Here is a 15,145-nt window from a genome sequence, read left to right as displayed (position 1 = left end):
TAAATACCCACTACAATAGTATAAATACTCACTACAGTAGAATAAATACCCACTACAATAGTATAAATACTCACTACAATAGTATAAATACTCACTACAGTAGAATAAATACCCACTACAATAGTACAAATGTTGTGTCAAGAATAATCATACTGAACTAAACTGTACTAAAGCTTTACACTGACCAGTTTGAATATTGAGCCCGTTTGATGCCATCTGTACTGTGCCAGCCTCGGTTAGCTTCAGGCGTTTCCAGCACTAAACAGATGTGCTGCACTGTTTTGATCACTTACATATTTTTAACATCAACATTTGGTGAATAATACATGGCTTCTGGGATTCGGGGGGCATGAATTATTTACTACGTCACTTTATAGAGTGCTGGTGAGGAAGATTTACTATTTTTGAGGCTTGGAGTAGGAGAACATGCCAAGGACACACAGGAAGACACACGTTTGGGTAAGATATTGATTATATGTTAGTGATTAAATGTGCTGATAGCTCAGTATATTATTAATAATGAAATAAACTTGTATGTGAATGCCCCCTTGTGGAGGCTTTATGTTACATCTTGTATACAGAGAGTAAGATGCATTATGTTGAACCAGCATCGGAAAGCACACTGGCTACGTACAGCTATTATTAGTTATTTAAATCATCGTACTTGTGTGCAGTTTTTAAATAAATAACCAGATAAACACAGAGACAGTTTCTCGAAATGGACTAAGACTTCTGGGCACCACTGCCACAGCACTCTGCCACTCGTATAACGGTCCCATTGGACATAATTATTATCTTGCCTGCTGGTACCGGTTCCTATAGGAACCCGCCTGGGGCATCAGCGCTCGGAAAGGAGGCCTGTCGTTGTTGGGTTTTTTTATTTACTCTGGCTGTAAGATGCCAGTCCCCAGAGTGCCCTACTGTGATCCAAAGAAGGCCACACACTTTGCTGTTGCTGATATCTTGGTGCCGGAGACCATCGAAATCAGGAATGCTTTTGAGTCCATCTCCTCGAGGGTACTTCAGCATTCCGGTTCACATCAATCTCCGTAGACGGCGCACCAGGTGAGGGGCGGATTTCTGAGGACATAAGGATTATATTGTTGTATTTATTTTAGTTTCAGGGCAGTACAGTGTGTCATGCTTGAGATTTTGGGCCATCACAATATGGACAGAGTGTCCTATTTAAAAATATAAAATTTTATATGAAAGATTTCATATTTTCATATTTCCAAAAACTTTAGAACAACAGCTATGACATTTAGAATGCTTTACAATATTTATGGCTTATTAATAAAAAATAAATATCCTGTAAATGTTATTTTCAGTAACGTCTGCTAAATTACATCCTGGACATATTCAGAATACATTAAATGCATTTTAGATACGCCCGATTGCATTTGTTATTGCATATTTGTCACACTAAATCATTTTAATTAATAAAAAAACACATCATTGCGCCCAGGTGGCAGGATACTCCGCTAGCACACCAGCGCCAAGATCCTGAACTCCTTGGTTCGAAACCGGTCAGCTGGGCGCCATCTAGCGGGCATAATTGGCAGTGCTTGCAGCAGACACGTCTCTGCTAGGGCGGGATGACGAGACTATGTGGGTGGGGTCTTCAAACGCTGTGTAAGGACCCTGATTGGCAGATAGAGAGGCGCCTGTGCAGAGTGCATGGGTGAAAAGGGTTCCGCTAAGGGCTGCACGCGGGTCGGAGGAGGCATGAGCAGGAAATATACCCACCTTGACTGCAGTCAGGGATCCTCCAGCAGCGGAAGACAAATTGACTCACTAAATTGGGAGAAAATGCAGAAATAAAATAGAAAAAAACACATTACTGTACGTACCTACCTGCAGTATAGACTGTCAGGGTGCGGATTGCAGTATCATGCCCACCTGACATGCCAGTTCCTTTAATTAGCAGTCTCTGCACCTCATTACACGTTACTATGCTGCAGCCGGTGGGAAGCTTTAAATACCGGCTTCGTTGGCCGGCTGTCTACTGGCTCATCACAGTACCTGCTCATTTTTGTGAGGCTTTTGTTGCACTGGGGTTTTTTTTTGCTGGCATTCTTTAGATTTTCCTTTCACTCTCTCTCAGAGTTATTGGAAAATATAAGGCCATCTGTCTGTGAGCTGAAGCTGAGGCTAAATCTAAAAGCTGAGATTTATATTGCAGGACAATAAACCAAAGCACAAACTCAAGTGCAAATGTAAATAACTAAAAAAAGGAACAAAATTAACGTCCAAGTCAACTGTATAGAGCTCAGTGGGAATTCTGAAACCTAAAATGAACAGTTTATGACCAAAAACCTTGCAGGGTGTCTAATTTGAATCAGTAATTGAGTGCATTTGAGCCAGACGTTGGATTTTATCCCAAACTTTTGGTCCAATTCTGCTTGAGACCATTTTGGAAGTTTCCCTACCTTCTTTAAAGCATCGATTGGCTGCTTACTTTTGGTGCTATGTAACTATGAAGTCAATTTGCTTTCCTCAGGGAGCTCCTGCATTCTCCCCATATGGTGTCCGACTCCCAACAGAGAGGAAATCGCGATGATGAGAGGGCCAGAGCGCCAACTTCCTTTTCCAGTGTTGGAGAGGACCGAGCTTTGCTCCTGGGCTTCACCATGATGGCTTTTTCCATCCTCATGTACCTGGTGATGGGCTTTGCTGTGGTGCAGCCATGTTTCCACAGGTAAACACCGGGGTTAGTCCAGCGGGTTCACCGGGTGTTGGTAGAAAAAAACTCTGTGGTATCAGGTGCAGTAGTGTTGGTGGGATTTTTAGTGTTTAAACTTTGGGTCTTTATTATGTATTATAATTACAGTGGGACATTGCGCTAAAACAACCTCATTATTTTACATGAGCCTAAAATATAACCAGTTCCAACCGACCATGGAATGCATAAACAGGTTTCCCAAACAGGTTTTCTTATGGGAAAAAATACCTTGAAACTCAATGTCTTTGAGTTGAGTTTCAAGGTACTAGTGTATTAGTTTGTAGTATTTTTATTGTTATTATTGTTATTGTTATTATTATTATCAATTATTCTCTTCATTAGTATTGTGATTATTATTATTATTTATCTGAGTATCTGTGAACTGCTTGCTCTGTCCTCAGTGACTGGGGAGACGCCACTAACTGCACACTGATCCAGGCCGAGTTCCTTCACGATTCCACTGATCTGAAAGGTGTCGGTGCTTCCCATTGCCTGCAGGTCCTGGTGAACGTTTCTTCCAATAGAACTCTGCGTCTACGCTACGATGAAGCCGCTGTTGACCTGAGCCCGGAGGTATCACTTTTACAAAGGCTACAACAAATAAACTACATATACTGTTTATCATGTACACAAACAAATCCTCGTTTCTAATTGGCTGGTGTGATGTTCTTCTTTTTTTTTCTATTCTGTTTACATATCCCCCCCCCCCCTTCCCCCAATTTTCTGTCTAGTCAATTTAGTCGTATCTAATTACCTTCCACTCCTGATCTTAGTAGAGCCACAACCATCCCACCTTCTTTCTCACACATGCCGCTTCTTTTCACCCACACGAGGCGGGTTTATAATGAGATTCGTATCGTGCACAGAGAGTCACGCACTGATCTCCATTATCCCCCGTCTTACTGTGCAGGCCACTGATTGTTTGCAGCTGTCATGGTCCCACCCTCGGATGAGCCAATCATTGTCCAATTATAGGCGCCCAACCAGCAGGTGGCAGAGCTGAGATTCAAACTTGTCCTGTTTAAGTTCTTTGTTTGAAAACACTTGCTGGAAGGTTGTGGGAGGGAAATAAAGCAAAAGCACGGACCAGTTTATTATTTCTGGTTGGAAAGGTACTGTGCATTTTCCCATCAGTCATTGATGTTGATGCTACCACCACCATATTTTACAGTGTGGATGGTGTTACCTGTCTGAGGGGCAACAGCACTGTATATTAATGCCCATGGCTTTGGAATGGAATGTCCAACAAGCTCATGGTTTGGTGTCCACAAACTTTTGACCATATAGTGAACGTATACACATGTATAGGTTCATAGAAGCTCAAGAACCCAACCGTGGCTGCTTGGTGGAGCTGGGATTCAAACCCCTTAGTCAGGAACTGATTCTGAATGTGTGTTTCTCCCTCAGTGTTTCTACATGCCAAAAAACCATCAAAACACAACAGCCCTGGAGAAAGAGGCGGAAAACATCAAGGATGCCCTCAGCGCTTGGCAAGACAAGGCCGTAAAGTGCCACTTGAGCTCCTGGCGCTACCCCGATGACGCCATCCTGACGAAGCGGCACGTCCTGCAGCAGGCCCTGTGGAGTCTGGTGTGGCCCAGCCTGGTGCTGGTCGGAGGACTGCTGCTGGTCCTGCTGGTCCTGATAATGCAGTGCCTCGCTCAGCTCTGTACCGAAATCATTCAGGATAAAGCGCGGGGGGACGGGCAGAGCGTCCAGGTTCAGGGGAAAGTCTACCGAATGGGGCGGAGAAGTTCCTCAAGTTCCAGCCTGGAGGAGGAGGACGAGTCGGCCAGCTAACGTAGCCTCATGCCTTCATCTATATGGTATTTTACAATGACTGCACAACAGATGCTTTACACTGTATGGCCAAAAGTATGTGGACATCTAACTATAAGCTTAACCACAGGCACTGATGTGGAGTTGTGCCCATTCAGTCAGACAATAAAGAGAAGCGAGGGCCTTCCCCAAGCTGTTGTCACAAAGCTGGAGACATATTGCATATTTTTCATGCATAGCTTTATACGACTGTTTGCACTGGGTCCACATACTTTTGCCCACATATCATTTTGTGTACTTTTCCAGTCCAGTTTATTATTTCTGGTTGAGTTTTTTAGTTCAGTCCTCACTGTTGATGCTGCCACCACCATATTTCACAGAGTGGATTGGTGTTACATTTACATTTTGGGCATTTAGCTGATGCTTTTATCCAAATAGACTTACAGTACTGTGACTGTATATTGTCTAAGCAATTAAGGGTGAGCGGCCTTGCTCAAGGGTCCAACCGTGGCAACCTGTAAGTGGTGGGGCTTGAACCAGTGACCGTTTGATTACAAAAAAAGCATTTACCACTTTGTAATGATGCCGTTCCTTTTCACCACACTTTAAAGACGTTTTGGCACCAAGTGACCAAGTGATTTAGTGTTTCAGCTTTTATTTTTTCTCATTCTTCCTGCAAACACGTCTTAAGATGTGCAACAGTACGGGGTCATCGTTGTTGCATTTTTCCTTTCAAAATTCTCTATTGGGGACAGGTCAGGACTGCAGGCGGGCCAGTCCAGTACCCGTACCCTCTTCTTCCGCAGCCATGCAGGTGGTTTTGCATCGTCTGGTTGAAAAATGCTGGGCGTCCCTGGAAAAGACGACGTCTTGAAGGCAGCACATGTTACTCTAAGATCTCAATGTGCTTTTCTGCATTAATGCTGCATCACAGACGTGTTAATGACCTTTTCCAAGGGTACTGACACGCCCCCATACCATGACAGACCCTGGTACTGACACAGCCCCATACCATGACAGACCCTGGTACTGACACAGCCCCATACCATGACAGACCCTGGTACTGACACGCCCCCATACCATGACAGACCCTGGTACTGACACAGCCCCATACCATGACAGACCCTGGTACTGACACAGCCCCATACCATGACAGACCCTGGTACTGACACGCCCCCATACCATGACAGACCCTGGCTTTTGGACTTGTTGTTGATAACAGTCTGGATGGTCCTTTTTGTCTTTGGTCCGGAGCACACGGCGTCCATTTTTTCCAAACAAAGATCTGGAATGCTAATTCATTTGACCACAATACACATTTCAACTCTGTGATGGTTTATCCTAGATGATTTTTATTTTATTTTATTTGCATTTTCCATACTGTCCCAAGTTTTTCTGATTTGGGGTTGTAAAATCTATAGAAAGACTACGGCATATGTGGCGCATGCCGCGCATCCCTTCTCATTTTTATCCGGGCTTGGGACCGGCACTGAGAGCGCACTGTCGGGTGCAGCACACGCCCCTCAGACGTACCCAATCACGTCTGTGAGCATTGCTGAAATTCGAACCCTGGAACCACCGCGCCACCCGAGCAGCCCCAATGTGCAATTATAAGAAAAAAACACAAAATAAAATGCTTTTTTTTTCTTACAGTAAATATAAATCTGCATTTCTTATAGCATGTACATCATAATTCATCCTTCCCACTTGAATTCTCCCCTAAAATTGTCATTAAAAATTCTCTCCGCCTTGGCAGCGTTAATCCTCCCATATCAGACACTAACAGAGCGCTTTTCAAAACAAGCCCATTAATATGCTTTATACGCCCCGCTTAATTAAGCCCACTTTTCAGGAAGCCTAATCAATCAGCAGACGAGCTCAAGCCTCCCGCTCTTGTAAACACTCTCCATTAATGATGCCGTCGAATAGTCAAACATAAACGGAGCGCGGCGGACGAGCAAACGTCTCCGTCCAATTAGAACTAAAGAGCGGCGCCCATACCGCACCGTCTTCCAGTCTTCCTGTTCAGAAAAGTTTGTCCAGAGTTCTTCTGATCCACGTGTGTAAATCAGACGCCTGCTGACAGCGGCGTGATCCGGCGTGATCCGATCCCTGGACTCGTGCAGCAGATTCGTACCGCACCACTCACTTACTCACATGTTTTTATCTGATTGGACAGCGTGATGGATCGCTCCTGCTGTCCTCTAATCCGGAGGAGAATCGAATCGGCGACGAAAGACGCAAGCGGTGAAATTCATTCAGCACCTGCACCGCACGTCCACGGGAAGAAAATGATGGATCACTCTGGCGCCCGACCAATCACTGCGTGTTTAAAGTCAGGACACGGTACGAATGGAGGCTAAGCGGTCAGTGTTAGGGTGACCATACGTCCTCTTTTTTCCGGACGTGTCCTCTTTTTGGACCTAGAAAATGCAATAAAAAAAACTATACTGTGTTTTTATTCTGAGAAGAATGTGTCCAGATGTTCAGACAAAATCCAGAAAGCACCAATGAACAGAGGTGACACTGTCCACAGTCAGACAAGCTTTACATTTACATTTTCGGCATTTAGCAGACGCTTTTATCCAAAGCGACTTACAATTATGACTGAAAACAATTTTGAGCAATTGAGGGTTAAGAGCCTTGCTCAGGGGCCCAACAGTGGCAACTTGGTGGTGGTGGGGCTTGAACCAGCAACCTTCTGATTACTAGTCCAGTACCTTAACCACTGAGCTATCACTGCCCCCACTGCTTTACATTTCATGTGCTGGAAGCTGACATGCACCTTAAAGCTCAAGCAAAGAAAAAATCAGGTGCAGGGCTTTTACGGTGGTCTCCATGCCCATGTTGATGCAAAGCTTGCTTGACTGTAGACAATATCGCCCACATTCCTGCACCTTTTTATTCAGAAATGTCGGGCACAACTTCCTACAGACACTACAAAAAACCAAAAGAGAACAGCTTCTCCAGGAGAGTCGAGGCTGTTACAGCCTCAAAGGACAAAACAACTCCATGTCCAGTAAGCTTAGCAAGATATCTGATCATGAATGCAACAGAACTCAGCATAAGCTCTGCTATCAGCCAACCTGATTGGCTGTGTGTCTGTAGGGGGCAGGGCAATGGCTAAAACAGGGTTCCTAGTCATTGCAGCAAGTGCGACTGCACGGGGGGGGCTCTACACACGTGATACTGCTCTCTGTGAGACCCTGCCCCCGACAGGTGAAAAGAAGGGGTTCATGGTTGTGTGCTTGTCGGAGATGAGCTCCAACTGGCTCCAACTGTGGTAGTGGAAGCTCAGTGGTTAAAGTACTGGACTAGTACTCAGAAGGTTGCTGGTTCAAGCTCCACACCCTCCATTCTGCCACTGTTAGGCCCCTGAGCAAGGCCCTAAATCCTCAATTGCTCAAATTGTAAGTTGCTTTGAATAAAAGTGTAAATGTAACTTCATTAAGTGTAGAAGGGAAGAAAATAAAAGGTTCCTCTAGGTATTCTGTACACCCTGCAGCTGCTAGTGCTGAAAAACTACAGCATGTTGTCCTGCCACCTCAAATCGACATCCCTGATTCAAAGCAAGCCCCTAATAACCCGCTCTGCATGCTCAAAGTGCTGCCAACCTGCATCGACATAACCGATTCAACCATGATAATCACCCATCTTTCCCCTGCTGATACCGTGAGTGAAATAGCTGAAAGTCATAAAGGGTTTTTTAGAGACCCGTTAGAGCCTCCGACGCGATTTGTAGCTCGGGATATTGCATGCTGCAGGCTGCAGAGCCCGGGGACGTCCGGTCTCGCTTGCATGGTCTCAAATTGCCCTTAAAGCTATAACCAGATTTTAAATTACTAGGAACAAATAGGCTTAAAAGTTTACATACACTCGTACTGGAGTTGCATATTATATGGCCAAAAGTATAAGGATACCAGTTCAGCCGTTTCAGCACCTAACAGGTGTATTCGATCAATAATTCGATCTGTAAAATAAATGACACAGTTTGATAATTCTAGTGTGATTGAACTGGATCTTTGTTTGCAAGCCAGACCTTCACTGTGTAAAATAAATGACACAGTTTGATGAATCTAGTGTGATTGAACTGGATCTTTGTTTGCAAGCCAGACCTTCACGTCCAGCCTTAGCGCTTCCAAATCCGGGATCTTGTGGAAAGCCTGCCAGAGGACAAGAGGCTCTCAGAGCTGCGAAGAGGAGCGAACTCTGTATTAATGCCAACGGTTTAGAAATGGACTGTCCATCAAGCTTATGCTCAGGTGTCCACATACTTTCACCCATACAGAGCACTACAGATAATCCAGCGTTTCAGTTCAAAAGATGCCTCTGACCCAGGGGTCGGAATGAGCCGCTTTTATTCAGCCTTTTTTATTAACGTGTAAAGCCTTTATATAATGACAGCCATTCACACTTGGTGTAACAAAAGTCTTCATGAATTCAATTTAAGCCTGCTGGACCTCGGGCCTGCTGGAGCCGGCCTCTACCATGTGGCTCAGGTGATAAGGGGCACGTGACCAGGTTTGAATCATTTCTGTTTTTAGAAACATCCTTGACTTGTGAAGACCTGGTAAAATTATACAGTGCGACCCAAAAGTCCATGTCCACTACTAAGAACTGCTGTTATTCAACTGGTTTTTAAGGTTTACAGTTACAGCACTTAGCAGACGCTTTTATCCGAATATAATTCAAGCAGTTAGGGGTTAAAAACCCTGCTCAAGGGCTAACAGCGGCAACCTGGATGTGGTGGGTTGAACCAGTGACCTTGTGATCACAGCAACATTTCAATTATCAGTCAGATTACTACATTACAGCGAGAATTCAATAACTAGCCCAGAGCCAGAACAGAAATACTATTACATTTACATTTATGGCATTTTATGGCAGACGCTTTTATTCAAAGTAACTCATTTCTGACTGAATACTGTCCAAAGAATTGAGAGTTAAGGGTCTTAATCAAGTGCCTAAAAGTGGCAACTCGGTGATGTTGAGGCTTGAATTAGTGACCTTCTGATACCTTAACCGTTTAGCTTTCACTGCCCATTAATGTAATATTTTTGTGCTATTTAAAAACGATTTGTATCAACAAATTTAAAAAAAAAATGAATAAAAATAAAACTAAAACCAGAACTGAGCTTCGAAAAGATGCTAGGCTACAACTGCCAAGGTATTCCTGATTCCTGAATTTTCGATGCAGTCATACTAAAATCATGTCAGAAACATTACAAAAACATTACATGCATTCTTGTGTTCTGAACATTCAGATCTGCCAAATAAATAAGAAAAACAAGCAGGAGTGTGTCAAGATCTTCCTTTATTATATTTACTCTGTTTTATGTTCTGCCACCGCTTTATCCTGGTCAGGGTCACAGTGGGTCTGATTCACTGGGAGGCAATGAGTATTTTTGCATTTTCTGATCACAGCAACGTTTCAATTATTAGTCAGATTACTAAATTACAGCGATAATCTGATAACTAACCCAGAACTACCCCAGCCCTACTATTACATTTACATTTATGGCATTTTGCAGACACTTTTATCCAAAGGGACTCATTACTGACTGAATACTGTCCAAGGAACTGAGGGTTAAGGTGCCCAAAAGTGGCAAGTTGGTGATGTTGGGGCTTGAATTAGTGACCTTCTGATACCTTGACTGTTTAGCTTTCACTGCCCATTGACGAAATATTTGTTGTGCTATTTATAAACACTTTGTATCAACAAATTTCAAATAAATAAATAAAAATAAGCCAAAAACTAAATGAATAGAGGTTTAAACATAACTGAATAGCACTGACAAGGCAAGAACGGAGCTTAAAAGATTCATTTAAATGAACCGACTGATTCGGAAAAAGAATCGAGTCGTTCATATTTAAACCATTAAGCAACAGTGACACCTAATGGTAGACTGTACGCACTACAACCTCTTGTTTTTGCATTTCATTTATTTAATAATAAATATGTGTAAAAACCAACTTTTTGAATGATCAACTAAACAAATGTTCCATATAAATACATTTATATACCCATAAACAGACACGTTAATCACGTTGAGTCAGAAAATGCTTTTGTGTTCTACGTAATAACAATTATTTACTCTCCATCAGCTTTGTGAATATTCCCAAAAGGGTGATTATTTCATGTAATGTGTATCTTTTTAGGGCAGGTGTAAGTATTTACATTTACATTTTTGCCATTTAGAAGACTTACAGTACTGTGATAGTAAACTGTCTAAGCAGTTGAGAGTTAAGGGCCTTGCTCAAGGGACCAACAGTGGCAACCTGGCAGTACTAGGGCTTCAACCAGCAACCTTTTGATTAGTAGTCTAGTACCTTAACCGCTAGGCTACAACTGCCAAGGTATTCTTGATTCTGATCAGAAATTTTGATGCTGTCATACTAAAATCATGTCAGAAACATTACAAAAAGATCTGGGACTGGAGAAAGGGTTCTCATTTTATTTACATGCATTCTTGGGTTCAGAACATTCAGACTTGTATTGAAGTAAATAAATAAGAAAAACAAGCAGGAGTGTGTCAACATTTGACTTTTTTTGTACTTTTTTTTGTAATTTTGTACTTAATGTTCTATGTTTGAACTTTATCCTGGTCAGGGTTTTAAAGAAAATTAATTTGTAATTAATTTGAACATAGAACATTTAGATATTTATAAATAAGTAAACAAAAAAAACAAAAAAAACAAAAAAACAAGCAGGGGTGTGTCAAAATGTTGAATTCTTTTTTCAATATGTTTTACTCTCTGTTTTATGTTTTACCACAGCTTTATCCTGGTCAGGGTCAGTGGGTCTGATTCACTAGGCGAAATTAAATAAATTAGTAGTAATTAATGCATTTTGGGGTTTAGAACATTCAGATATTTATAAATAAGTAAAAAAACAAGCAGGTGTGTTAAAATGTTGACTTCTTTCTTTAATAGGTTTTACTGTTTTATGTTTCATCCCTGCTTTATCCTGGTCAGGGTCACAGTGGGTCTAATACATTGGGCGAAATTGAAGGAAATTTGTAATTAGATTTTATTTTAATGCATTCTTTGGTTTAGAACATTCGGATATGTATAAATAAATAAGAAAAACAAGCAGGAGTGTGTTAAAACGTTGACTCATTTGTTTAAATGTTTTACTCTCTGTTTAATGTTCTACCACCGCTTTATCCTGGTCAGGGTCACGGTTGGTCGGATTCACTGGGAGGCAATGAGTATTTTTGCATTTTCTGATCACAGCAACATTTCAATTATTAGTCAAATTACTAAATTACAGTGACAATTCGATAACTAGCACACAGCCCTACTATTGCATTTACATTTATGGCATTTTGTCAATACTTTAATCCAAAGGGACTCATGACTGACTGAATAGTGTCCAAGGAACTGTTTGTTTATTAGGATTTTAACGTCATGTTTTACACTTTGGTTACATTCATGACAAGAACGGTAGTTACTCATTACACAAGGTTCTTCAGTTCACAAGGTTATATGGAACACAGCCTTGGACAATTTATTATCCCCAATTCACCTCACTTACATGTCTTTGGACTGTGGGAGGAAACCGGAGCACCCGGAGTAAACCCACGCAGACACGGGGAGAACATGCAAACTCCACACAGAAAGGCCCCGGACCGCCCCCACCTGGGGATCGAACCCAGGACCTTCTTGCTGTGAGGCGACAGTGTCCAAGGAACTGAGTGTAGAAGTGAGGAACTTTTTACACAGACGTGACCGACACTTCAGTTTAAATAAAGAAGATTTGTGGAAGGTATTAAACTGCAAAACAATCACTTCACATGAATGAATGAATGAATGAATGAATGAATGAATGAATGTAATCGGACAGTGTAAACTGAGGTGTAAGCAGAGCAGCTCACACAGTCTGAAGGGGAAAGCAGGGGGTGAGCTAAATAGTGCCCGGCCAAGAGAAAATGAGCCCATTGGCGGGTAAATCTCAAGGCATGTAAACAAACAAACAGCGGTGATTAAAAGGGACAAACTAAATCATTTCGTTTTTATTAGTAGTATAAAAGAAATTAAATAATATATTATTGTTATAATATATTGTTATTAATGTTGTTATTATCAATATTATCCTGGTCAGGGTCACAGTGGGTGAATCACTGGGCAAATACAGTAGAGAGGGCGCCAATGTACAGGGGTTGGACAAAATAACTGAAACACCTGTCATTTTAGTGTGGGAGGTTTCATGGCTAAATTGGACCAGTCTGGTGGCCAATCTTCATTAATTGCACATTGCACCAGTAAGAGCAGAGTGTGAAGGTTCAATTAGCAGGGTAAGAGCACAGTTTTGCTCAAAATATTGCAATGCACACAACATTATGGGTGACATACCAGAGTTCAAAAGAGGACAAATTGTTGGTGCACGTCTTGTTGGCGCATCTGTGACCAAGACAGCAAGTCTTTGTGATGTATCAAGAGCCACGGTATCCAGGGTAATGTCAGCATACCACCAAGAAGGACAAACCACATCCAACAGGATTAACTGTGGACGCAAGAGGAAGCTGTCTGAAAAGGATGTTCGGGTGCTAACCCGGATTGTATCCAAAAAACATAAAACCACGGCTGCCCAAATCACGGCAGAATTAAATGTGCACCTCAACTCTCCTGTTTCCACCAGAACTGTCCGTCGGGAGCTCCACAGGGTCAATATACACGGCCGGGCTGCTATAGCCAAACCTTTGGTCACTCGTGCCAATGCCAAACGTCGGTTTCAATGGTGCAAGGAGCGCAAATCTTGGGCTGTGGACAATGTGAAACATGTATTGTTCTCTGATGAGTCCACCTTTACTGTTTTCCCCACATCCGGGAGAGTTACGGTGTGGAGAAGCCCCAAAGAAGCGTACCACCCAGACTGTTGCATGCCCAGAGTGAAGCATGGGGGTGGATCAGTGATGGTTTGGGCTGCCATATCATGGCATTCCCTTGGCCCAATACTTGTGCTAGATGGGCGCGTCACTGCCAAGGACTACCGAACCATTCTGGAGGACCATGTGCATCCAATGGCGGTGCCGTGTATCAGGATGACAATGCACCAATACACACAGCAAGACTGGTGAAAGATTGGTTTGATGAACATGAAAGTGAAGTTGAACATCTCCCATGGCCTGCACAGTCACCAGATCTAAATATTATTGAGCCACTTTGGGGTGTTTTGGAGAAGCGAGTCAGGAAACGTTTTCCTCCACCAGCATCACGTAGTGACCTGGCCACTATCCTGCAAGAAGAATGGCTTAAAATCCCTCTGACCACTGTGCAGGACTTGTATATGTCATTTCCAAGACGAATTGACGCTGTATTGGTCGCAAAAGGAGGCCCTACACCATACTAATAAATTATTGTGGTCTAAAACCAGGTGTTTCAGTTATTTTGTCCAACCCCTGTATGTCTAGACACCAGGTTTTAATCTCATGTTAGGCAAAAGTTGATATCTTTTACCAGTGTATTTACATTTTCTGCATTTAACAGATGCTTTTATCCAAAGCGACTTACAGTACTGTGACAGTACACTGTGTAAGCAATTCAGGGTTAAGGGCCTTGCTCAAGGGCCCAACAGTGGCAACCTGGCAGTGCTGGGGCTTAAACCAGCAACCTTTTGATTACTAGTCCAGTATCTTAACCACTAGGCTACAGCTGCCCTGCCCAGTATCTAAACTTCTGATTTACACTGTATATTTCACTTCATTATCCTGGTCAGGGTTGCTGTGGGTTCGATTTGACCTCAACTCTACCCCAAGACATAGCCAATCATGTATGTATATAGATGCCCAGTTGGCCAATAGCACCACTGGGGATTCGAATCTTGGATCCCAGCAGTAGTGGAGTAGCATAATTTATGACTGCATTATCTAAGTGCCTCAGTATGTAAACACTTATAATTATTATATATTCACAATCTAATTTGCACTGAATACAATTGTATACAATTAAAATAAGATAATATATACGTATATTGATGAGTGTATTTCACTTTACCACTCCATTATCCTGGTCAGGGTTGCCGTGGGTTCGATTTCCACAGAATTGCTGGGCGCAATGCAGTAACACACCCCAGACAAGGATGCCAATCCAAAGCGGGGCCTCGACCTAATCTCTAACCCCAAGACATAGCCAATCATCTGTATGTAGACGCCTGATCGGCCGATAGCACCGCAGGGGATTCGAACCCTGGACCCCAGCAGTAGTGGGCTAGCATTATTTATGACTGCTTCTGTATGTATACATATATATATAAACTGTAAGGTTGAGAGTTTGAATCTCAGCTCTGACATGCAGCCACTGTTGTGTCCCTGAGCAAGGCCCTTAACCCCTCTCTGCTCCAGGGGCGCGGTACGATGGCTGACCCTGCGCTCCGAGCCCAGCTTCCAAGCGAGCTGGTATATGCGACCAAGAATTTGGTTGTACTGTACGTCGGTATATGTATATATGACAAATAAAGGCGTTGTTTTGTACAAGTATGCCAATCCATCGCAGGGGCCTCGACCTCAACTCTTTCCCCAAAACATAGCAAATCATGACGCCCGAACAGCCAATAGCACCACTGGGGATTCGAACCCTGGATCCCAGCAGTAGTAGGCTAGCATTAATTATGACTGCATTATCTAAGTGCCCCTGTATCTAAAT

The 15,145-nt window shown here is 42.8% G+C and overlaps 1 protein-coding gene across 1 annotated transcript; it reads left to right on the top strand.

Annotated features, from left to right (window-relative positions):
- Positions 1–426: 426 nt before the first annotated feature.
- kcnmb3 (potassium calcium-activated channel subfamily M regulatory beta subunit 3) lies at positions 427–4,522 on the top strand. The gene is made up of 4 exons (XM_062992834.1): positions 427–460; positions 2,500–2,698; positions 3,124–3,295; positions 4,130–4,522. The coding sequence occupies exons 1-4, from the start codon at positions 427–429 to the stop codon at positions 4,520–4,522; spliced, it is 798 nt and encodes a 265-aa protein (XP_062848904.1).
- The last annotated feature ends 10,623 nt before the right edge of the window (positions 4,523–15,145 follow it).

Source organism: Trichomycterus rosablanca, chromosome 4, assembly GCF_030014385.1.
Source record: "Trichomycterus rosablanca isolate fTriRos1 chromosome 4, fTriRos1.hap1, whole genome shotgun sequence".
In the NCBI taxonomy this organism is placed as follows: domain Eukaryota; kingdom Metazoa; phylum Chordata; class Actinopteri; order Siluriformes; family Trichomycteridae; genus Trichomycterus; species Trichomycterus rosablanca.
The sequence above is the reverse complement of the archived record's forward strand: the minus strand, read 5'-3'. Positions and strand labels throughout refer to the sequence as shown.